Source organism: Oncorhynchus keta, chromosome 23 (genome assembly GCF_023373465.1).
Source record: "Oncorhynchus keta strain PuntledgeMale-10-30-2019 chromosome 23, Oket_V2, whole genome shotgun sequence".
Taxonomy (NCBI): Eukaryota; Metazoa; Chordata; class Actinopteri; order Salmoniformes; family Salmonidae; genus Oncorhynchus; species Oncorhynchus keta.
Window position 1 is genome coordinate 42987658 of NC_068443.1, and position 23500 is coordinate 43011157.

Below are 23500 nucleotides of genomic sequence, written 5' to 3' on the forward strand. Positions count from 1 at the left end.
GCTTCCGCAATGGCATTGCTTGCTCTTGTATAGCACTTTGACAACTGCTGATGTAAAAAGGGTTTCATAAAATCTATTTGATTGCTCTAGAACCAAATAAGCTTTCTTCTTTTCACCCATTCTATCTAGAACAGTGGGACAAAGCAATATTTTGAGTGAAGGTTGAGTTGATCCTCATGGGTCCAGTAACTTCGACCCCTCGGTTTTCGATACAAAGAGAGCACCGACTTATATAACTGTCTAATACTGCCAACTAGAGGCCAAAAGCAGCACTGCATAAAAATGTATAAGTCCCACTGAAAATTGAATGTTGAAACAGTTATACATTTGTTTAGTCCATTAATCAATGTATTTATTTGCGGTGCTTCACATTAATACATAAATACAGAAAGTCAGATGTTATGACCGATTAAATCAGGTTGCCCCTGAAGGGATAAATAAAGTTGTATTGAAGGGAATTAAATGTCCATCAGTTCTAGCTTAACCTCTGTAGCTTGCACATGTAGATGGGCCCAAAGTTAGCGGTGAGGTGAGGAAGGACCAGCTGTCCCAAGTGGGGGTCGGGGGCGAAGTGGAAAGTGTCCTTAAAGAGGCGTGTGATGGGTCGAAGGTCGACTACTTGTAGGCTGATGCCGTGTTCCTCCCGGGCTAGGTGCATGGCCCGCTCCACCACATACTCGTTCTGCAGCTGGGACAGGGAGCAGGTGGAGTAGAGCACCTGTCCGCCCGGACGAACCGCCTCAATACCAGCACTGGTGGAAGAGGAACCGGGAGAGATATTAACTGAAATTATTATCAGATATCATATGATCAAAATAGGACCGTCAAGATACAAAACTACCCAATACATAGATGCAATGAATAGACACGATCAAAGAATGACGATATACTAACTTAAAATATATATATATATTTATTTTATGTGATTTTATTTCTTTAACAGTAACATGATCATTTACTGAACACTTACAGGAGGAGTTCTGTCTGCAGCTGAGGCAGCCTCTGTCTCTCCTTTGTCCTGGCCCTCTTGAAAATGTTGTTCTCATCCTCCATGACAGAGTGTCTGTCTGTGGTGCAGGGAACATCAACAAGGACCTGGAGAGAAAAAGGACATCAGTCTAACAAACCTTAAGAGCCCTGTAGAATTGGGATAAGCTAATAGCATGGCAATTCCATGGTAACGGAGACTCCCGATTTTTTCCCCTTTAACTCTTAAATATCAGCTCCGAATTAAAATTCAACGATCTCTGCAGAAAGAATGGGGTGTCAGCTATGACATGACACCTTGACTGGAACTACAGTAAGTGAAGTGGATCAACACCCAGTAACAGAATTTCATCATGTGTCCCTGATCTGTACTACATAGAAATACATAACTATGGATACGAATGGCATTCTCGTCATGGTGATGTATGCTAAATAGGTACACAATAAAAAGGCAGAAATATGCAATATCCTACTTTGCATATTTGGGTAATATTCAACACACTGGCTATTATTTTAATGAGGTCCACCGCAAACAAGACCAAATGTGTTGGTCTGGACAAAACCTGAACCAATCATAGACGTCAATGTTTCACAAATTTGGACATCAAAAGTACAGCGCAGTAAAGTAGAGTTCAGTAACTTATAGCGTACTCAACTCTAGTGTGCTCTACTGTGTACTTTACTGAACTCTACTGTACAGTACAGAAGTGTACTGCATACCTAGGTTCAAATACTATTTCAAAAATCGCAATAACTTTCACATACATTCATAGTTTTGAGATAACTTGTATTCAGAAATCACAAATTTGAAGGGGTGTCCACATACTTATGTACATTTTACGCAGTATCAATCAAGTTTGGACACATCTACTCATTCAATGGTTTTTATTGTTTTACTATTTTCTACATTGTAGAATAATTGTCAAGACAAAACTATGAAATAACACATCTGGTGTCATGTAGTAACCAAAAAAAGTGTTAAATCAAAATATATTTTAGATTCTTCAAAGTAGCCACCTTTTGCCTTGACAGATTTGCACACTCTTGGCATTCTCTCAACCAGCTTAATGAGAAATGCTTGTCCAACAGTTTTGAAGGAGTTCCCACATATGCTGAGCACTTGTTGACCGCTATTCCTCCAACTCATCCAAAACCATGTAAATTGGGCTGAGGTCGTGTGATTGTGGAGGCCATCTGATTCAGCACTCCCATCACTCTCCTTTGGTCAATTATCCCTTACACAGTCTGGGGGTGTGTTGGGTCACTGTCCTGTTGAAAAACAAATGATAGTCCCACTAGGTGAAAACCAGATGGGATGGTGTATCGCTGCAGAATGCTGCGGTAGCCATGCTGGTTAAGTGTTCCTTGAATTCTAAATAAATCACTGACATTGTCACCAGCAAAGCACCCCCACACCTTCTCTATGCTTCACGGTGGGAACCACACATGCAGAGACAATCCGTTCACCTACTCTGCGTCACAAAGACACGGCAGCTGGAACCAAAAATCTCCAATTTGGACTCATCAGACCAAAAGAACAGATTTCCACCAGTCTAATATATCCATTGTTCGTGTTTCTTGGCCCAAGCAAGTCCCTTCTTCTTATTGGTGTCCTTTAGTAGTGGTTTCTTTGCAGCAATTCGACCATGAATGCCTGATTCACGCAGTCTCCTCTGATGAGTTGATATGTGTCTGTTACTTGAACTCCGAAGCGTTTAGTGGAGCAAAAAAGCATTTAGTCAGCCACCAATTGTGCAAGTTCTCCCACTTAAAAAGATGAGAGGCCTGTAATTTTCATCATAGGTACACTTCAACTATGACAGACAAAATGAGAAAATCCAGAAAATCACATTGTAGGATTTTTTATTAATTTATTTGCATATTATGGTGGAAAATAAGTATTTGGTCACCTACAAACAAGCAATATTTCTGGCTCTCACAGACCTGTAAATTCTTCTTTAAGAGGCTCCCCTGTCCTCCACTCGTTACCTGTATTAATGGCACCTGTTTGAACTTATCAGTATAAAAGACACCTGTCCACAACCTCAAACAAAATTGTAGACCTGCACACCAGGCTGGGAAGACTGAATCTGCAATAGGTAAGCAGCTTGGTTTGAATAAATCAACTGTGGGAGCAATTATTAGGAAATGGAAGACATACAAGACCACTGATAATCTCCCTCGATCTGAGGCTCCACGCAAGATCTCACCCGTGGGGTCAAAATGATCACAAGAACGGTGAGCAAAAATCCCAGAACCACACGGAGGGACCTAGTGAATGACCTGCAGAGAGCTGGGACCAAAGTAACAAAGCCTACCATCAGTAACACACTATGCCGCCAGTAACTGAAATCCTGCAGTGCCAGACGTGTCCCCCTGCTTAAGCCAGTACATGTCCAGGCCCATCTGAAGTTTGCTAGAGAGAATTTGGATGATCCAGAAGAAGATTGGAAGAATGTCATATGGTCAGATGAAACCAAAATATAACTTTTTGGTAAAAACTAAACTCGTCGTGTTTGGAGGACAAAGAATACTGAGTTGCATCCAAAGAACACCATACCCTACTGTGAAGCATGGGGGTGGAAACATCATGCTTTGGGGTTGTTTTTCTGCAAAGCGACCAGGACGAATGATCCGTGTAAAGGAAAGAATGAATGGGGCCATGTATCGTGAGATTTTGAGTGAAAACCTCCTTCCATCAGCAAGGGCATTGAAGATGAAATGTGGCTGGGTCTTTCAGCATGACAATGATCTCAAACACACCGCCCGGCAACGAAGGAGTGGCTTCGTAAGAAGCATTTCAAGGTCCTGGAGTGGCCTAGCCAGTCTCAAGATCTCAACCCCATTGAAAATCTTTGGAGGGAGTTGAAAGTCCGTGTTGCCCAGCAACAGCCCCAAAACATCACTGCTCTAGAGGAGATCTGCATGGAGGAATGGGCCAAAATACCAGCAACAGTGTGTGAAAACCTTGTGAAGACAGAAAACGTTTGACCTCTGTCATTGCCAAAGGGTATATTACAAAGTATTGAGATAAATATGTATTTGGTCAATAACAAAAGTTTTCCACCATAATTAGCAAATAAATTCATAAAAAAATCCTACAATGTGATTTTCTGGATTTTTTTGTTGTACCAATGATGAAAATTACAGGCCTCTCTCATCTTTTTAAGTGGGAGAACCTGCACAATTGGTGGCTGACTAAATACGTTTTTTTTGCCCCCACTGTATATGGGCTACAATCTGTTGTGCAATTAACCAATGAACTTATCCTCTGCAGCAGAGGTAACTCTTGGTCTTCCGGTCAACGGACCCCAATTTTTGGGGGGTTGTAATTTATATGGAGCATTCTACCGCTCGCATTCATGGAGCTAAAGAAGACACTTTGAACCAAAGCTTCTTGCAATTTGAAACACTTTGTGATGTTGCTTTGATTTATTTACATGTTTTATTTTGTACCATGTATGCTTGTTTATTTAAAACTTGATCCCTAGGTTCTCGGGTGGTGTATGCATCTAGAGGTCGACCGATTATGATTTGTCAACGGCGATACCGATTATTGGAGGACCAAAAATAAGCCGATACCGATTAATATTTTTATTTTATTTGTAATAATGACAATTACAACAATACTGAATGAACACTTATTTTAACTTAATATAATACATCAATAAAAATCCATTTAGCCTCAAATAAATAATGAAACATGTTCAATTTGGTTTAAATAATGCAAAAACAAAGTGTTGGAGAAGAAAGTAAAAGTGCAATATGTGCCATGTAAAAAAGCTAACGTTTAAGTTCCCTGCTCAGAACATGAAAGATGAAATATGAAAGAAACACACAGAAATACGAGCCTTTGGTCATTAATATGGTAGAATCCGGAAACTATCATTTCGAAAACAAAACGTTTATTATTTCAGTGAAATACGGAACCATTCGATATTTTATCTAACGGGTATTATTTCAGTGAAATACGGAACCATTCGATATTTTATCTAACGGGTGGCATCCCTATGTCTAAATATTACTGTTACCTTGTACAACCTTCAATGTTATGTCATAATTACATAATATTCTGGCAAATTAGTTCGCAATGAGCCTGGCTGCACAAACTGTTGCATATACCCTGACTCTGCGTGCAATGAACGCAAGAGAAGTGACACAATTTCACCTGGTTAATATTGCCTGCTAACCTGGATTTCTTTTAGCTAAATATGCAGGTTTAAAAATATATACTTCTGTGTATTGATTTTAAGAAAGGCATTGGTGTTTATGGTTAGGTACAGTCGTCCAACGATTGTGCTTTTTTCGCAAATGTGCTTTTGTTAAATCATCCCCCAGCGTTGCATCGATTATATGCAACGCAGGACATGCTAGATAAACTAGTAATATCATCAACCATGTGTAGTTATAACTAGTGATTATGATTGATTGTTTTTTATAAGATACGTTTAATGCTAGCTAGCAACTTACCTTGGCTTCTTCTGCATTTGCGTAACAGGCAGGCTCCTCGTGGAGTGCAATGTAATCAGGTGATTAGAGCGTTGGACTAGTTAACCGTAAGGTTGAAAGATTGATCCCAGAGCTGACAAGGTAAAAATCTGTCGTCCTCCCCCAGAACAAAGCAGTTAACCCACTGTTCCTAGGCCGTCATTGAAAGTAAGAACGTGTTCTTAACTGACTTGCCTAGTTAAATAAAAGGTGTAAAAATAATAAATAAATTAACATTTTAAAAACCGGCAAAATCGGCGTCCAAAATACCGATTGTTATGAAAACTTGAAATCGGCCCAAATTAAAATCGGCCAGTCCTATTAATCGGTCGACCTCTAATCATATCTGCTAGAGCAGGGCCAGGGTCTTGCCCCCTGGGGCGGTACAGACGTCCAGCACAGAGTGTCCTTCCTGGACATCCAGGGTCATGTTTGCTGACAATTATTATACTAAATAAACGTTTGATAAACGATAAAAATGATGAAAATTTTAAAAAGAAGATCGGTTCAGATTGGGTCCATGTAGGTGGCATGGACGTCTATATTTGGGTCAAATTAAGGCCAGCCCGGACAGTACAAAAAAAAAAAAACACCGTTGCAATCAAGGCCAGGGCGGACTGACCAAATTTCAACGTCCAGTGCGCAGTGGGTGAAAATGCAGGTTTACAGTAGATGGAAAGAGAAGGGGACCATGCGTATGTGTGAGAGAGATTGTCCAGACTATTTTCACACTTGCTTTGACCACCATATGAGAGAAAGAAAAGTTATGAGCTGAACATAACAGTATGCCAGTGAAAGGGAGAACTGTAGCAGGTTACACAACTGGTTTGTGACTACTTTCATTTCCCATTGTAAGTCAATTCAATTGCAGTAATTCCGTTAGTGATTTTTCAGAAAGTCTTTTAACAATGTGGTAACAGAATTGAGTTTTAATTACTTAATAAATCAAACCAAATTGATATCAGTAAAAACATGAACTAATTGGTAAGTCTACCCTTGTGTTACTTCTGTGAACTTTCAATATCACGAGGAAGAGAAATTAGAAAATATCTTAAAGAATTTCATGGCACAGGGTAATGTTTCTTCAATTTACAAGGCAAATAATTTCTCCGAAACTACACTTGAACAAAAATCTGTTAGTCACATAATTTATATTTAATTTAAAAAAAGTCTGTATCTGGTGTGACCACCATTTGACTCATGCAGCGAGACACATCTCCTTCACATAAAGTTGATCAGGCTGTTGATTGTGGGCTGTGGAATGTTGTCCCACACCCCTTCAATGACTGTGTGAAGTTACGGGATATTGGCGTGAACTGAAACACGTAGACGTCGATCCAGAGAATCCCAAACATGCTCAATGGGTGACATGTCTGACGAGTATGCAGGCCATTTTAAACTTCCTGGAATTGTGTACAGATCCTTGCAACATGGGGCTGTGCATTATCATGCTGAAACATGAGGTGATGGCGGTGGATGAACGGCACGACAATTGGCCTCAGGATCTCATCCACGGTATGTCTGTGCATTCAAATTGCCATAGATAAAATGCAATTGTGTTTTTTTGTCAGTAGCTTATGCCTGCCCATAGCATAAACCCATTCTGTTCATTACCGTGACATTAGCAAATCGCTCGCCCACACGACGCCATACAAGCTGTCTGCCATCTGCCTGGATCAGTTGAAACCGGGATTCATCCATGAAGAGCACACTTCTCCAGTGTGTCAGTGGCCATCAAAGGTGAGCATTTGCCCACTGAAGTCGGGTTACGACGATGAACTGCAGTCAGGTCAAGACCCCGGTGAGGACAACAAGCATGCAGATGAGCATCCCTGAGACGGTATGACAGTTTCTGCAGAGAATCCTGGGTTGTGAAAACCCACAATTTCATCAGCTGTCCGGGTGGCTGGTCTCAGACGATCCCGCCGGTGAAGAAGCCAGGTGTGGAGGTCCTGCCGTGGTGACACGTGGTCTGCGGTTGTGAGGCCGGGTTGGACGTACTGCAAAATGCTCTAAAACGACGGAGGGGGATTATGGTAGATAAATTAACTAAATTCTCTGGCAACAGCTCCGGTGGACATTCCTTCAGACAGCATGCCAATTGCACTCTCCCTCTGTGGCATTGTGTTGTGTGACAAATCTTCACATTTTAGAGTGGCCTTTTATTCTCCCCAGCACAAGACAAACCTGTGCAATGATCACACCATTTCATCAGCCTTTTGATATGCCACACCTGTCAGGTGGATGGATTATCTTGGCAAAACACTTTACATGCTGCGTTTATATTTTTGTTCAGTGTAAATATAAGTGTTGATATTAGTTGGCAGGGGTCTTTACTCCAACATTACGGTGTTTTAAACCTTTCCAGAACTTTTCTGGTAGATGTTTTCCAAGACCCCATTTCCATCTATTTGCCCAGAAATCAAAGCCTTAGATTATTCCTAATATTTAGGATAGAAAATAGTTTATAATATGTATATATGGCTTAATTTCACAAATGTATACATCATAGTTCATGGGTCCTTTTAATGGAAAGGCCCAATAATGTCTTACATTTTAAAATATTTTATAAAAGCAACAAATGTTGATCAAATAATCTCAGTACTTACATTCTGAATTTTTTTTAAAAACCCAGTAAATGTGAAATAATCTCAGTACTTACTCTGTCAAAGGTGTCCCTTTCGATTTCTCCCCATTTCCTGCCGTCAAAGGAAGTAATGCGCATTCTTTCTTCCGTCAACAGCTCTTTCGGTAGGTAGCTGTTGAGGACCCGCTGGAGGCGGTAGGTACGAGACACCGAGATGTCATTGACACACAGAAATCCTGAAAAACACGTCATTACAAATAAATACCAGATCAAACTTAAATAGAACTGTAAAAAAAAAAAAAAGCTTTACCAGTCTGTGATAGATAGATAGAACTTCAACAATGTGTATGCATCATATCTGCTAGACCGTCTTACGGATGGCCTGTGTCTGGAGCAGGGCCAGGGTCTTGCCCCCTGGGGCGGCACAGACGTCCAGCACAGAGTGTCCTTCCTGGACATCCAGGGCCAGGGCAGGCAAAATGGACGCCGCATCCATGAGGTAGTACCCAAGCATCCCATACAAGTCGGGTCTAGGAGGAGAATGGGAATTTTTAAAATCATACAATTTGGCAATCAAACAATGTCACAATATTGGAGATGTGTAGCTACAGTAAATTGTGCTGATAAAACAGACCGAAGCTCAGATTTCATCCTTTTCTTCTCGTGTGTCTGTAAAAGAAGCGACGCAAATCTCACCTAGAAGGCTTGAATCTGGAGATATCTCCCCCGGGGAAAACAAAGCACTTGATATTGGTGCGGAGGCGAGGAGGAGCCACGTCTTGACCAACACCAACAGACTCGAGGGTTGAAGGGTTATCGTGGAGAGGAAATCCAGGCGCCTGCAGTCTCTCCAGAGCTCCTACACCAACTGGTTGGCAGACAAAGTCTCTACATCCCTGGGACTGCAGGTCTGCGATGACCCCTTCTGTGGTGGAGAAATTGTTTACCAGGGCCCCGTACTTCTGCTCACAAAGCATGCTGACGCGGACAGAGGGCCACTGCTGTCCCAGCTGTAAGCTGTAGGTGGCATCAAAGTTCTGTAGGGCCAGGTTTGTGGCAGGGTACTTGGGCTGAGAGCCTGCCTGTTGAAAGAGGATTTGGAAGAATTTAGAAAAATTGCGCTCGTCTTGTGCCATTGTCTACCAACCGGTGCATATTTTTATTTTATGGTGGCTTGCAACCAAAAAAGGTTAAGTGCATCCTTCCTTTATCCATCCCTTGGAAGTAATCATTGATTAGACATGGTTGGACACGTGGGCTCCTCCACGACATGGCTCTCACCTGCCCACTCATTCCTAATTAGGGATTAAGTCTACGAGGGAGGAAGCAAGGAGGGCCAAGCACTTCAGCACATTATTAGCTGGAAGTGTCACAGAGAAACGCAGATAAAAACCAAAGCGGCTATAACGATATTGGAAACCATCTCATCATCAAGCATCTTAGCGAAGAGATCCTCCGGCTGTTAGCTCGGCTGCGAGAATAGGAAAACCTGCTTTCTCAGTTTTAAATGCCTCCTACAAGGAAAGCTCTACTTTTCTCTGGGCCCCCTCCCGTGCTACCAGAAGGGTTCAGAATGTTTCAGCCGACTCTTTGTCCTAAACAAGTAACCAAAGAAACTTCGCAATGACAGGAGTCTCTTTTTGTGACAACTTTGATTTGCTGTGGGAGCAACCAGCTCTTTTTAAAAGAGATGGGATTCACCCTAGCCGCAGGGGTTCCAGGATTATTTCCAGCAACATCGCAAACTATTTTAGACTGACAGACTGGGTCTGGTAATTCTCCAGTTCTCCCTGTCAGAATAAGCAACAGAGGACTTGGAAACAACATCAACTCCTATACAAATGGCACTATGGTTGTTAGTAACCTTATGTTCCTTTAACTCCGCCTTCTAGCAAATTTATACAAACTGTCATCTACCATTCCGATAGATTGGGTTCCTGAGTGGCACAGTGGTCTAAGATACTGTATCTCAGTGCAAGAGGTGTCACTGCAGTACCTGGTTTGAATCCAGGCTGCATCACATCTGGCTGTGATTGGGAGTCCCATAGGGCGGCGCATAATTGGCCCAGTGTCGGCCAAGGTAAGCCGTAAAATTGTCTAGTTGTACTAGATCCTCTTTCTCGTGAATGACTTCATTACTGAGCGCAAAGTTGATTGCATGTTTCTCATTGAAATGTGGTCGTCTTCAGACTGTGGTGCCACGCTGGACTCCAACTGTTCATAGGGGCTCCTGAGTTTTACTTATTTCACCTATATTTTACCAGGTAGGCTAGTTGAGAACAAGTTCTCATTTGCGACTGCGACCTGGCCAAGATAAAGCGTAGAATTCGACACATACAACAACACAGAGTTACACATGGAATAAACAGAACATACAGTCAATAATACAGTAGAATAAAAGAAAACAAAAAGTCTATATACAGTGAGTGCAAATGAGGTTGGTTAAGGAAATAAATAGGCCATGGTGGCGAAGTAATTACAATATTGCAATTAAACACTGGAATGGTAGATTGGCAGAAGATGAATGTGCAGGTAGAGATACTGGGGTTCAAAGGAGCAAAATAAATAAATAAATACCCGTATGGGGATGAGGTAGGTAGATAGATAGATGGGCTGTTTACAGATGGGCTATGTACAGGTGCAGTGATCTGTAAGCTGCTCTGACAGCTGGTGCTGAAAGCTAGTGAAGGAGATGTGAGTCTTCAGCTTCAGCTTGAGTGGTGCAGTGGTCTAAGGCACTGCATCTCAGTGCTAGAGGTGTCACTACAGACACCCTGGTTCGAATCGAGACTGTATCACAACTGGCCATGATTGGCGCACAATTGGCCCAGCATAGGCCGTCATTGTAAATAAGAACTTTTTCTTAACGGACTTGCCTTGTTGAACAAAAAAAAAAATCATACTCTATCAGAAAATCCTCTCAGCTCGAAGGACATTGAATTTGGCAACGTTGGGTCTTTTGAGCATCATGCTATACTGTTTAAATGTCAGCCACCAGCGCTGGACAAACCCTGCATACACCACCAAAGCTCTACTGTCCTTGAGAACTATGAAAAATCATTGTGTTGGGTGATTTCAATATTCATGTTGACCAAGTGACTGACTCTTAAGGCCATTGAATTTATGAATCTTTTGAGCTCTATAGACTTTATTCAACACGTTACTGGGCCCATCCATAACCGCAGCCATACTCTGGACCTGGTTATTACCAAGGGGCTTTCTACTGGACTCACCCATAACCACAGCCATACTCTGGACCTGGTTATTACCAAGGGGCTTTCTAGTGGGCTCACCCATAACCACAGCCATACTCTGGACCTGGTTATTACCAAGGGGCTTTCTACTGGGCTCACCCATAACCACAGCCATACTCTGGACCTGGTTATTACCAAGGGGCTTTCTGGTTATTACCAAGGGGCTTTCTACTGGGCTCACCCATAACCACAGCCATACTCTGGACCTGGTTATTACCAAGGGGCTTTCTACTGGGCTCACCCATAACCACAGCCATACTCTGGACCTGGTTATTACCAAGGGGCTTTCTACTGGGCTCACCCATAACCACAGCCATACTCTGGACCTGGTTATTACCAAGGGGCTTTCTACTGGGCTCACCCATAACCACAGCCATACTCTGGACCTGGTTATTACCAAGGGGCTTTCTACTGGGCTCACCCATAACCACAGCCATACTCTGGACCTGGTTATTACCAAGGGGCTTTCTATTGACATATCCTCTGGATGTTGCTTTATCTGATCACCACTGTGTATTTCTTACTACCTTGATGCCCATAGCACAGAGTAATAATGAATGCATTAAGAAATGCCTCTGAAGTTGCTACAGATTTGATTGAGTTTATGAACAATACTCCAAAACCCAGTCTGCTTTCCTTGTGATGATTTAGTTGATAACTTGAATAGCAAATTAAAGACAACCTTTGATTCCATAGCTCCAGTAAAGTTGAAAAGGGCCACATAAGAAGAAAGGGACCAACATTTCACATGTTGCGTTTGTATTTTGGTTACCCCTTGGCAGCGTTATCAGAAAGCACAGCATTGATTTTCACTGCTACGCAGATTCTTCTATTCGTTTTTAAAATAATTCACGATTGTGCACCCCAATGGTTCAATTCGATTCCAAGCTGAGTGCATCATTGTAGTTACTCAACAATACTAACCCAATTCGATTCCTTAGCCTGCCAGAGAACTTGAGGCGTCCCACACGTGTGGACATATTTAAAGGAGATCTTAAAACATCTTTTTAGCTTTGCTCTTCCTTTGTGTTTTTTAGTCATTCCATTTTTGTTCTTTTGTTTTTAACCCACTTATGTTAGTGTAGTAAATAATTGTTTTTATTTTCATAGTTTACCCCCCCAGTGAAGCACATTGTGTTACATTCCATGTCTGAAATGTGCTGTAGAAATAAAACTTGGTTTGATGAACTGGAAACTAACATTTCCAAGATACTTTCTTTGTTCTTGATTCAGTAAAAAGTATCACCAAGAACAGGTTAGTTCAAATCTATGTCGGCGGTTTGTATGGGGCTTTCCTGTAACGCCCAGTAATAAATATTTGGTGAAATCACATTGTACGCCACATAACGTAAACTCACTCACTTTTCTACATCAACTTGGTCCGTACAATTGACCTTATTTTATCACCCCCAAAAACGTAATACTTCCAGATCAACTGTAATGTTAATACCATTGTAAAGCACAATTTCTCCCCTTTCCAACAGAATAAATGACGAGACATTCATGATGCCCGTTTCTGCATAATTCAACAAGGCAATGAGCTCCGTCGGGTCTTTTTAGAAATGGCAGGTGGGGAAGCGAAACTAATGCGTGATAGTGAGAAGGAGAGATGTTGTGTGGGAAAACTGCCTTTTTTCACTCGATCTGTCCAATTTATCACCTTATCGCCTCTAAAATTTAAATAAAACACTATAAAGAGTTTATATAATGTGTCATTACATTCCTATTTGAAGGTTTGTGTCGAATTTAAATGTTTTTTTTTACGGCAGTGCTAAAGTAATCTTCAGAGGTAAACATTGTTTTTTGAGAGTCATGAACGCTTACAGTGACGACGCAAAAAATGACTAGGTATCCCCCTTACCCCCGTCACTGTCCATTTCTTGTTTTTAAAGGATGAGAGAAGTGCTACACCTGGTGGAGAGAGATTGTAATACAGAAAGTTGCTTTATGCATGCTATACGTTACGACATGACACGTCACGATGTAACGGAGGGCCCGTTTTTTCAACTCCAATGCTTTAGAACCATTACCATGTCGATCAACGCTTGAATAGAAACCTAGTTCACACCCCCGATTTTGAGGTCAACACAGTCCCATTAGTTTTCTTTGTGTAGCCTTGTTTGAATGTTGCGGTTGCACACTTTTTTACGGAATGGGGTGAGTTTACGTTAATCTGTAGCTAAAGTCCTGCATGTGCGCAAGCAATCGAATCTGAAGAGGCTTTACTGGGGTCTTCAGCAATTAGCACTCCCCTAAACATAGGTGCAGTCATTTGTGAGATGAAGAAATGCACCTGCTGCAGCAGACCTACATTTTGAGAAGGTTAATCTTGCAACCTTACAGTTAACTAGTCCAACGCAATAACAACCTGCCTCTTGTTGCACTCCACAAGGAGACTGCCTGTTATGCAAATACAGTAAGCCAAGGTAAGTTGCTCGCTAGCATTAAACTTATCTTATAAAAAACAATCAATCATAATCACTAGTTAACTACACATGGTTGATGATTATTACTAGATATTATCTAGCTTGTCCTGCGTTGTGTATTATCTGACTGAGCATACAAGCATACAAGTATTTAAGTATCTGACTGAGCAGTGGTAGGCAGAAGCAGGCGCGTAAACATTAATTCAAACAAGTACTTTCGTGCGTTTTGCCAGCAGTTCTTCGTTGTGCCTCAAGCATTGCGCTGTTTATGACTTCAAGCCTATCAACTCCCGAGATGAGGTTAATTAATGTAACCGAAGTGAAATGGCTGGCTAGTTAGCGCACGCTAATAGCATTTCAAACGTCACTCGCTCTGAGCCTGTGGTTGTTTCTCTTGCTCTGCATGGGTAACACTGCTTTGAGGGTGGCTGTTGTCGTTGTGTTTCTGGTTCGAGCCCAGGGAGGAGCGAGGAGAGGGACGGAAGCTATACTGTTACACTGGCAATACTAAAGTGCCTATAAGAACATCCAATAGTCAAAGGTGAATGAAATACAAATGGTATGGAGGGAAATAGTCCTATAATATCTACAACCTAAAACTTCTTACCTGGGAATATTGAAGACTCATGTTAAAAGGAACCACCAGCTTTCATATGTTCTCATGTTCTGAGCAAGGAATTTAAATGTTAGCTTTCTTAGATGGCACATATTGCACTTTTACTTTCTTCTCCAACACTTTGTTTTTGCATTATTTAAACCAGATGAACATGTTTCATTATTTATTTGAGTCGAAATTGATTTTATTGATGTATTATATTAAGATAAAATAAGTGTTCATTCAGTATTGTTGTAATTGTCATTATTACAAAAAAACATTTTATTTTAAATTGGCCGATTAATCGGTATCTGCTTTTTTGGTCCTCCAATAATCGGTATTGACGTTGAAAAATCGTAATCGGTCGAACTCTAGTCCAAACACTTAAAAAGACACCCCCTATCCCCTCAAATTAAGAGGACACTTCTGATGACGTCTGACGAGTACACACATCCAGGGCAAGGGAGGAAGGAATGATTTTTTAAACGGACCACCCTTAGCTGGAAATGTGTCACACGTTCATCCCGTGATGATTGTGTTTTCCTGTAGCTTGTGGGTGCTTTATATGTGACACAGTCAATCATTTGTATTCTTATAAATATACGCCTACTGTATGATAGCTAGCTAACTAATATTAGCCTGCCTAGCTTGAACTTCTGAAGGAAAATGTTTTATTTCTACAATTTCCAAAAGATAAACAAACATTAACTTTTTATGAGACTTTTGTGCCGTCATGTGCATTAGTAGCACAATTTCTAACTTATTTGAATTTATTTTTACTTTACACTTGTATGTTGACTTCCCTATTGATGTTGTTTTTAAGTTCTCACAGACTTTTTTTAGCGGATGTACAATTGTCAGGAATTGAAGTTTCAGGCCCCCAAAAGACCATAATTGTGCACTCGCAAAGCCGGTCAGAAACGAGGGCAGAGGGGCTTACATTGTAAACTTCCCTTGCTTGGCTAATCATTTGGACCACCCTCCATGGTGGCAACTGGATTCCCCCAAGGGCATAAGGCAAGAGTAAGTGGACGAGGGTGTGTCTTTTAAGTGTTTGGACCGCAACTATAGTCTTCGGCCACTTGCCTAAATATCAGACTGTTACCATGGTTACTCCATGGCTTTGAGTCTTTGAGTCTGAAAGAAGTCGCTTTAAAAAAATACGAGTCTCCACAAGCCAGAATGTTGAGAAATGATTTGAGGTTACTTTACAGGTTCTACATGTTGTGGGTCCTTTTGGAGGTAGGTGGAGATAGGGTATCCACAGAAAAGTGTTGTTTACCTGACATTTTGAGCACCAGTAGGTTCTGTCAGTTATATTTTCAATCTCGGCTCACTGGATAATATGTAAACGAAGTAGACAACCAAATCACTTTTCGTCGTAATTAGCTGGAAGTGTTTGCCTTTTGATCTGTGGTTCAGTTAGGCCATATTGTGCAAGTGTTTGTCACGTGTAAATTGCAACAGAATTGAAAATAAATAAACAGAAGTACAAATCGATATATATAACGTTAGACTAGTGTACTGAAAGTCAGTTTAATAACACTACTTGGTGGATAGTCTCAATTTTCGAGCAGCAGAAAGACGAACCGCAGACAACCAGTAGTAAAAGTAATTAAGTCAACATTCTGGCGTGTAAGGAACAGTTACACAATTTTGCACACAAATGTCTTGGTCTGTTTTTTTGCTTTTTTAATATGCTGCGTGCTGTAGTCACGACAGACAAAGATATATAGTTAAGCAAACTTAACTATGCATGTTGTAAACCAGCACATCCAGTACATGAATAAGGTAAGTAACAATTGGTTTCTGTTTCCTGTGTAACATAAATATTGCTACATATACATCAATTAACTGTGAATTACTGCCTGATTAATCAGACTAGGCAGCCACTTGGGCTAATTAGCCATTTAAGCGTGCTCTGAACATATGCGTAAGCCCATAACGGTGGAGGAAGTGTAGTTTGATAACTGGAGGCACACGCAGCTCATTGATCTGTGCAAAACTGCAACAGTACATATCTTTTAATTTTAAAGATGATTTTTTTTGTTGCGGATATGAAAGATATGCGGCATATCGGCATGTTTAGCAAGCGATGATTAACGTTTCTAAAACGTTTAAAACAAAGAATCGGAAAATGAAGTTCACACGCAACCAACCTTGGCCTGGTCGAAGCTAAACGCTGATAAGAGTTTGAGCTAAAACGCCAACTTTAGTCAACGACTGGTTGTCGATTTTTTCCAATTATTGTTAGCTAACGACGTCGTACGTACCCATTTGGCTTTCACGCGATTCCGTCGGGGTGTCAGGCACCGTAAATCTTTAATCTTTCGAAGCAAAATTCTCGTGTCCATGAACGCCGCCATTGTTGGTGTCCGACACCCTTTCCAGTCCGTCTTCCCATCTGACAGAAAAGGTTCCCCCCTTAAAGGACACACTCTTCACACCACTTCGATAGAAAGTGCTTTTCGTAGCAGATTTGGAATGCATTTTCGCAAACCCTAAATCATACCTTTTTGCTAACCTCAACCGAAGTCACATAACCTGCTACGTTAATTATCCTAACCTGCTATTAAAGTAACGTCGGTATCGAGGTGTTTCCCCCCATCAGATGGGACGATCCCATACCAATCGTATGGAGATTGTTGGACTGCCATCTAGAGAAAATGGATGCATTCGTCCAGTGAACTCTATAGCTATGTGATTTCCTGCGTGTGACCTAACATTTCCTCCAGATTCAAATCTTGTTAGCAAGGTCATTTTCTTTCAACCAGTGTTGTCTAAAATCATCGTTTTCCAAAATTATAATGTATTTGATGAGGTATTGTACAATATCAATCTTCATATTTCAATGTTTTCTCTGCTAATCCGAGCAATGTGTCAAGAGTGAAATTAGCATTACGCAGCTCATTAGCAAAATAGTGAGCCAGAGAATGCCAGACGTTGATGACAAAATGTGCCACGAAGGACTGCCGCGCCACCTTCCTGTTCAAGTGAGCACAGCACAACATGGGTCCAAAAATGTATTAAATGCTGCTGCATAAAGGATGTAATATGCCAGGGAGATATGTATACTGCAGCTAAGAAAGTGATAGTAAATGTAAGCTGTGCCTCACCCTAATAATTTGGTCCCTTTTTCCCCTCATAATTTAGCCTTTTGTTCTGACTTGGTGGTGCACATGTAGCCTATTAGCCTATATCTGAATATTGTAAGAGCTTTCATTGTCTGCTTATATGCCCCCTTTTTTATCATACGGTTCTGACTTGGTGTACAGGGAGAATACTGTAATAACTGTTCAGTCGCTGTATATTTCAAAAGTGCTGAACAAAGTTATGACTACATCCGTCATAGCTCGCTCATGTCTTAATCAAAATTACGGATTGCCTCTTATTCGCTCTCTTATGCCATAGTTTGTACATCTCAATTGTCAGTACAAACCACAATTGTGCAAGTAAGCCATATCAGCAATTTGTTTTTTTTAAAGGCAGTAAATGATTCTGAATTAACTGTTTCGTTGCCAGACGAAACAGGGGCGGCAGCGTTGGACTAGTAACCGGAAGGTTGCGAGTTCAAACCCCCGAGCTGACAAGGTACAAATCTGTCGTTCTGCCCCTGAACAGGCAGTTAACCCACTGTTCCTATACCAGTTAACCCACTGTTCCTAGACCAGTTAACCCACTGTTCCTAGGCCGTCATTGAAAATAAGACTATGTTCTTAACTGACTTGCCTGGTTAAATAAAGGTCAAAAAAAAATAAAAAAAGACAAGGCTCTGCTGATGACCAGGTGTAGCAGTGGTAAGGTGTTGGGAATCTGCTGTTGGGACAGCTTTATGTAGGCTCTAACAGTTTGTGTGTACCTTTTGTCACCGGTATAGTCCAATTAATGTATTGTTTAGTGATGTTGTGTAGTGGCTTTGATGGCATGCATAACATTTGAGGGGCATGTAAATCTAGTTGATGTACATGCTAAAATCACCACTGGACCTAGGTATGAAACATGGAATGAAAACTAGCTTTAGAAGTAGATTATTTGAAAAAAATCTAGTTGCTTAACTATCATCTGATCATCATTATCAAAAAAGAGTAGCTAATTGCTATTGAACCCATAACCTAGTAAAGTTTACAATAGATCATTTTTGTCTCTGATTTCCCAAACTCATATTGACTTCCTATGTATCGAGTCAAATGTCACATTTTTACAGTTAAGGTGCTGCATCCGACTAACATTGTCACTGAACAGGAGGAAGAGGCACAAGCAGAGGAGGAAGACATGGTAACTGTTGAATATATATTTCCATATGAATACATTTTTTTTCAAGAACTGTTTAATTCATTTTTAGACTTAACTCTCACACTTTTGTTAAACATTGAGAAGTTTTGGATGCTGGTCGTCTGCGGTAGTTTGTCCCTCCCAGGATCCCTGAGACACAATACGGACAAAATGTGAGGCAACGGACCACTGCGCCCACTAAAGGAAGAGGCTGGAGGCTCGCGCAGCCTGAGTGGGCTCACGATCACACTGAAGAGGAATGCACAGAGAAACTTCCTACATGCACGGGACCACTAAGTGTATTCATGAGGCACAACCTGTGTGCGCACACTATTGCATGCAGAAATGTAAAGTGAATGTGCTGTTTATTTTATTTTATTTATCTACAGTGCATTCGGAAAGCATTCAGTCCCCTTGACCCAAACCCCATAATAACAAAATAAAAACAGGCTTTTTAGAAATGTTAGTAAGTATTAAAAAGGAAAAACTGAAATATCCTATTTACATTTAGACCCTTTACCTGGTACATTGTTGAAGCACCTTTGGCAGTGATTACAGCGTCAAGTCTTCTTGGGTGTGACGCTACAAGTTTGGCAAACCTGTATTTGTGGAGTTTCTCCCATTCTTCTCTGCAGATCCTCTCAAGCTCTGTCAAGTTGGATTGGGAGCGTCGCTGCATAGCTATTTTCAGGTCTCTCCAGCTCTGGATGGCCACTCAAGGACATTCAGAGACTTGTCCTGAAGCCACTCCTGCGTAGTCTTGGCTGTAAGCTTAGGGTCATTGTCCAGTTGGAAGGTGACCCTTCTCCCCAGTCTGAGGTCCTGAGCTCTCTAGAGCAGGTTATCGTCAAGGATCGCTCTGTACTTTGCTCCGTTTATCTTTCCTTCACTCTGGACTAGTCTCCCATTCCCTGCCACTGAAAAACATTTCCACAGCATGATGCTGCCACCACCATGCTTCACCGTAGGGACGGTGCCAGGTTTCCTCCAGATGTGACACTTGGCATTCAGGCCAAGAAGCTCAATCCTGGTTTCATCAGACCAGAGAATCTTGTTTCTTGTTGTCCGAGAGTCCTTTAGATGCCTTTTGGCAAACTCCAAGTGGGTTGTCATGTGCCTTTTACTGAGGAGTGGCTTCCGTCGGGCCACTCCACTATAAAGGCCTGATTGGTGGAGTGCTGCAGAGATGGCTGTCCTTCTGGAAGTTTCTCCCATCTCCAGAGGAAATCTGGAGCTCTGTCAGAGTGACCGTCGGGTTCTTGGTCAACCACCCTGACCAAGGCCCTTCTCCCCTGTTTGCTCAGTTTGGCTGGTCGGCCAGTTCTAGGAAAGGTCTTGGTGGTTCCAAACTTCATCCATTGAAGAATGATGTGTTTATTGGGAAATGTTTTGATACCTATCCACAGATCTGTGCCTCGACACAATCCTGTATTGGAGCTCTAGGGACAATCCCTTTGACCTGATGGCTTGGTTTTTGCTCTGACATGCACTGTCAACCGTGGGACCTTTATATAGACAGGTGTGTGCCTTTCCAAATCATGCCCAATCAATTTAACTCCAATCAAGTTGTAGAAACATCTCCAGGATGATCAATGGAAACAGGATGCACCTGAGCTCAATTTCGAGTCTCATAGCAAATTATTTGAATACTTACAGTTGAAGTCGGAAGTTGACATACACTTAGGTTGGAGTTATTAAAACTTGTTTTTCAACCACTCCACAAATGTCTTGTTAACAAACTATAGTTTTGGCAAGTCGGTTAGGACATCAACTTTGTGCATGACAAGTAATTGTTCCAACAATTGTTTACAGACAGATTATTTCACTTATAATTCACTGTATCACAATTCCAGTAGGTCAGAAGTTTACATACACTAAGTTGACTGTGCCTTTAAACAGCTTGGAAAATTCCAGAAAATTATGTCATGGCTTTAGAAGCTTCTGATAGGCTAATTGACATCATTTGAGTCAATTGTATTTCAAGGCCTACCTTCAAACTCAATGCCTCTTTGCTTGACATTATGGGAATATCAAAAGAAATCAGCCAAGACCTCATAGAAAATATTGTAGACCTCCACAAGTCTGGTTCATCCTTGGGAGCAATTTCTAAACGCCTGAAGGTACCACGTTCATCTGTACAAACAATAGTATGCAAGTATAAACACCATGGGACCACGCAGCCATCATACCGCTCAGGAAGGAGACGCTTTCTGTCTCCTGGAGATGGATGTACTTTGGTGCGAAAAGTGCAAATCAATCCCAGAACGACAGCAAAGCTTGTTAAGATGCTGGAGGAAACGGGTACAAAAGTATCTATATCCACAGTAAAACAAGTCCTATATCGACGTAACCTGAAAGGCCACTCAGCAAGGAAGAAGCCACTGCTCCAAAACCGGCATTAAAAAAAGCCAGACTACGGTTTGCAACTGCACATAGGGACAAAGATCGTACTTTTTGGAGAAATGTCCTCCGGTCTGATGAAACAAAAATAGAACTGTTTGGCCATAATGACCATCGTTATGTTTGGAGGAAAAAGGGGGAGGCTTGCAAGCCGAAGAACACTATCCCAACCGTGAAGCACGGGGGTGGCAGCATCATGTTGTGGGGGTGTTTTGCTGTAGGAGGGACTGGTGCATTTCACAAAATAGATGAGGTCATGAGGAAGGAAAATTGTGGATATATTGAAGCAGAATCTCAAGACATCAGTCAAGAAGTTAAAGCTTGGTCGCAAATGGGTCTTCCAAATGGACACTGACCTCAAGCATACTTCCAAAGTTGTGGAAAAATGGACAACAAAGTCAAGGTATTGGAGTGGCCATCACAAAGCCCTGACTTCAATCATATAGAAAATGTGTGGGCAGAACTGAAAAAGCACGTGGGAGCAAGGAGGCCTACCAACCTGACTCAGTTTCACCAGCTCTGTCAGGAGGAATGGGCCAAAATTCACCCAACATTGTGGAAGGCTACACAAAACGTTTAACCCAAATTAAACAATTTAAAGGCAATGCTACCAAATACTGATTCAGTGTATGTAAACTTCTGACCCACTGGGAATGTGATGAAAGAAATAAAAGCTGAAATAAATAATTTTCTTTACTATTATTCTGACATTTCACATTAAAATAAAGTGGTGATCCTAACTGACACAAGACAGGGGATATTTACTATAATTAAATGTCAGGAATTGTAAACTTCTGACTTCAACTGTATGTAAATAAGGTATATTCTTTTATATTTTGAATACATTGCTAAACTATTTTTTTTAAACCTGTTTTTGCTTTGTCATTACGGAGTATTGTGTGTAGACTAAGATTTTTTCATTTGTTTGCATTTTAGAATACTGTGGAAAAAGTCAAGGGGTCTGAATACTTTCCGAATGCACTGTAAGTGTTACAATACAGTTATCGTCTTTAACTAATTGATTATTTCTTATTTTCTCTCACTGGTAGCACACAATCTCTTCCCCAACGTCAAATTAACCTCTCCTCCATTCTCTGTCAATTCCAGTAGTTTATTGCAGCTGTGGAATCTATTTAAATACTACAGATCTGTAGGGTCAGGGAAGGCTTGAGACCACAGCCTGTGTTGTATCTATTCATGTTAATAAATCACAGATCTTGTAATAACATGTAGTAAACAAAGTGTTAAACAAATCAATATATATTTTATTCTCCTTTGCCTTGATGACAGCTTTGCTTGGCATTCTCTCCACCAGCTTCATGAGTTCCCACATATGCTGAGCACTTGCTGGCTGCTTTTCCTTCACTCTGCTGTCCAACTCATTCCAAACCATGTCAAATGGCACTTACACACACTGGAAGTGTGTTATGTATGGGTCATTGTCCTGTTGAAAAACAAATGATAGTCCCACTAAGTACAAACCAGATGGGATGGAGTATCGCTGCAGAATGCTGTGGTTGCCATGCTGGTTATGTGTGCCCTGAATTCTAAATAAATCTCTGACAGTGTCCCCAGCAAAGCACCATCACACTTCCTCCTCCATGCTTCACGGTGGGAACCACACAGGCGGAGGTCATCCGTTCACCTACGCTGTGTCTCAAATTTGGATTCATCAGACCAAAGGACAGATTTACACTGATCTAATGTCCATTGCTCATATTTCTTGGCTCATGCAAGTCTCTTCTTATTGGTGTCCATTAGTAGTGGTTTCTTTGCAGCAATTCGACCATGAAGGCCTGATTTGTGGAGACTCCTCTGAACAGTTAATGTTGAGTTGTGTCTGTTACCAAATAGGGCTATCTTCTATATACCACCCCTACCTTGTCACAACACAACTGATTGGCTCAAACACATTAAGAAGGAAAGAAATTCCACAAATGAACTTTTAACAAGGCACACCTGTTAATTTAAATGAATTCAGGTCATTTCATGAAGCTGGTTGAGAGAATGCCAAGAGTGTGCAAAGCTGTCATCAAGGCAAAAATAAGAATCTCAAATATATTTTGATTTGTTTCATTATTTTTTGGTTACTATATGTTTCCATATGTGTTATTTCATAGTTTTCATGGTCTTCACTATTATTCTACAATGTAGAAAATAGTAAAAAAAAAGAAAAAATTAAAAGCCTGGAATGAGTAGGTGTGTCCAAACGTTTGACTGGTACTGTACTTTGAATTATATGCTTCTAAAACTGCGAAAGTCCATTCCTTTTGGTTTATGACCTTACAATATAGGCCAAATATTAAGCAAAACCTTGAATTGAAACGGGTAGAAATGGCCAATATGCTGTCAAGAGTGGTTAATAAGTCATCTTTTTAATGTACACCAAGTAGTTCAACTTTTAATGGCTTAATAATAATTAATTAATAATTAATAATTCAGAAGTTCACACATGGTCAAAGTCATAATAAACAAAACAGTAAGTCACAGA

General features: G+C 41.0%; 1 protein-coding gene across 1 annotated transcript; it reads right to left on the reverse strand.

Moving 5' to 3' along the window:
* Positions 1-326: 326 nt before the first annotated feature.
* On the reverse strand, positions 327-16945 carry nsun4 (NOP2/Sun RNA methyltransferase 4). Its single transcript, XM_035800558.2, has 6 exons — positions 16611-16945; positions 8759-9144; positions 8438-8592; positions 8138-8298; positions 971-1095; positions 327-752 (listed from the first exon to the last, which is right to left on the reverse strand). The coding sequence occupies exons 1-6, from the start codon at positions 16701-16703 to the stop codon at positions 476-478; spliced, it is 1197 nt and encodes a 398-aa protein (XP_035656451.1). The 5' UTR covers positions 16704-16945; the 3' UTR covers positions 327-475.
* Positions 16946-23500: the final 6555 nt, after the last annotated feature.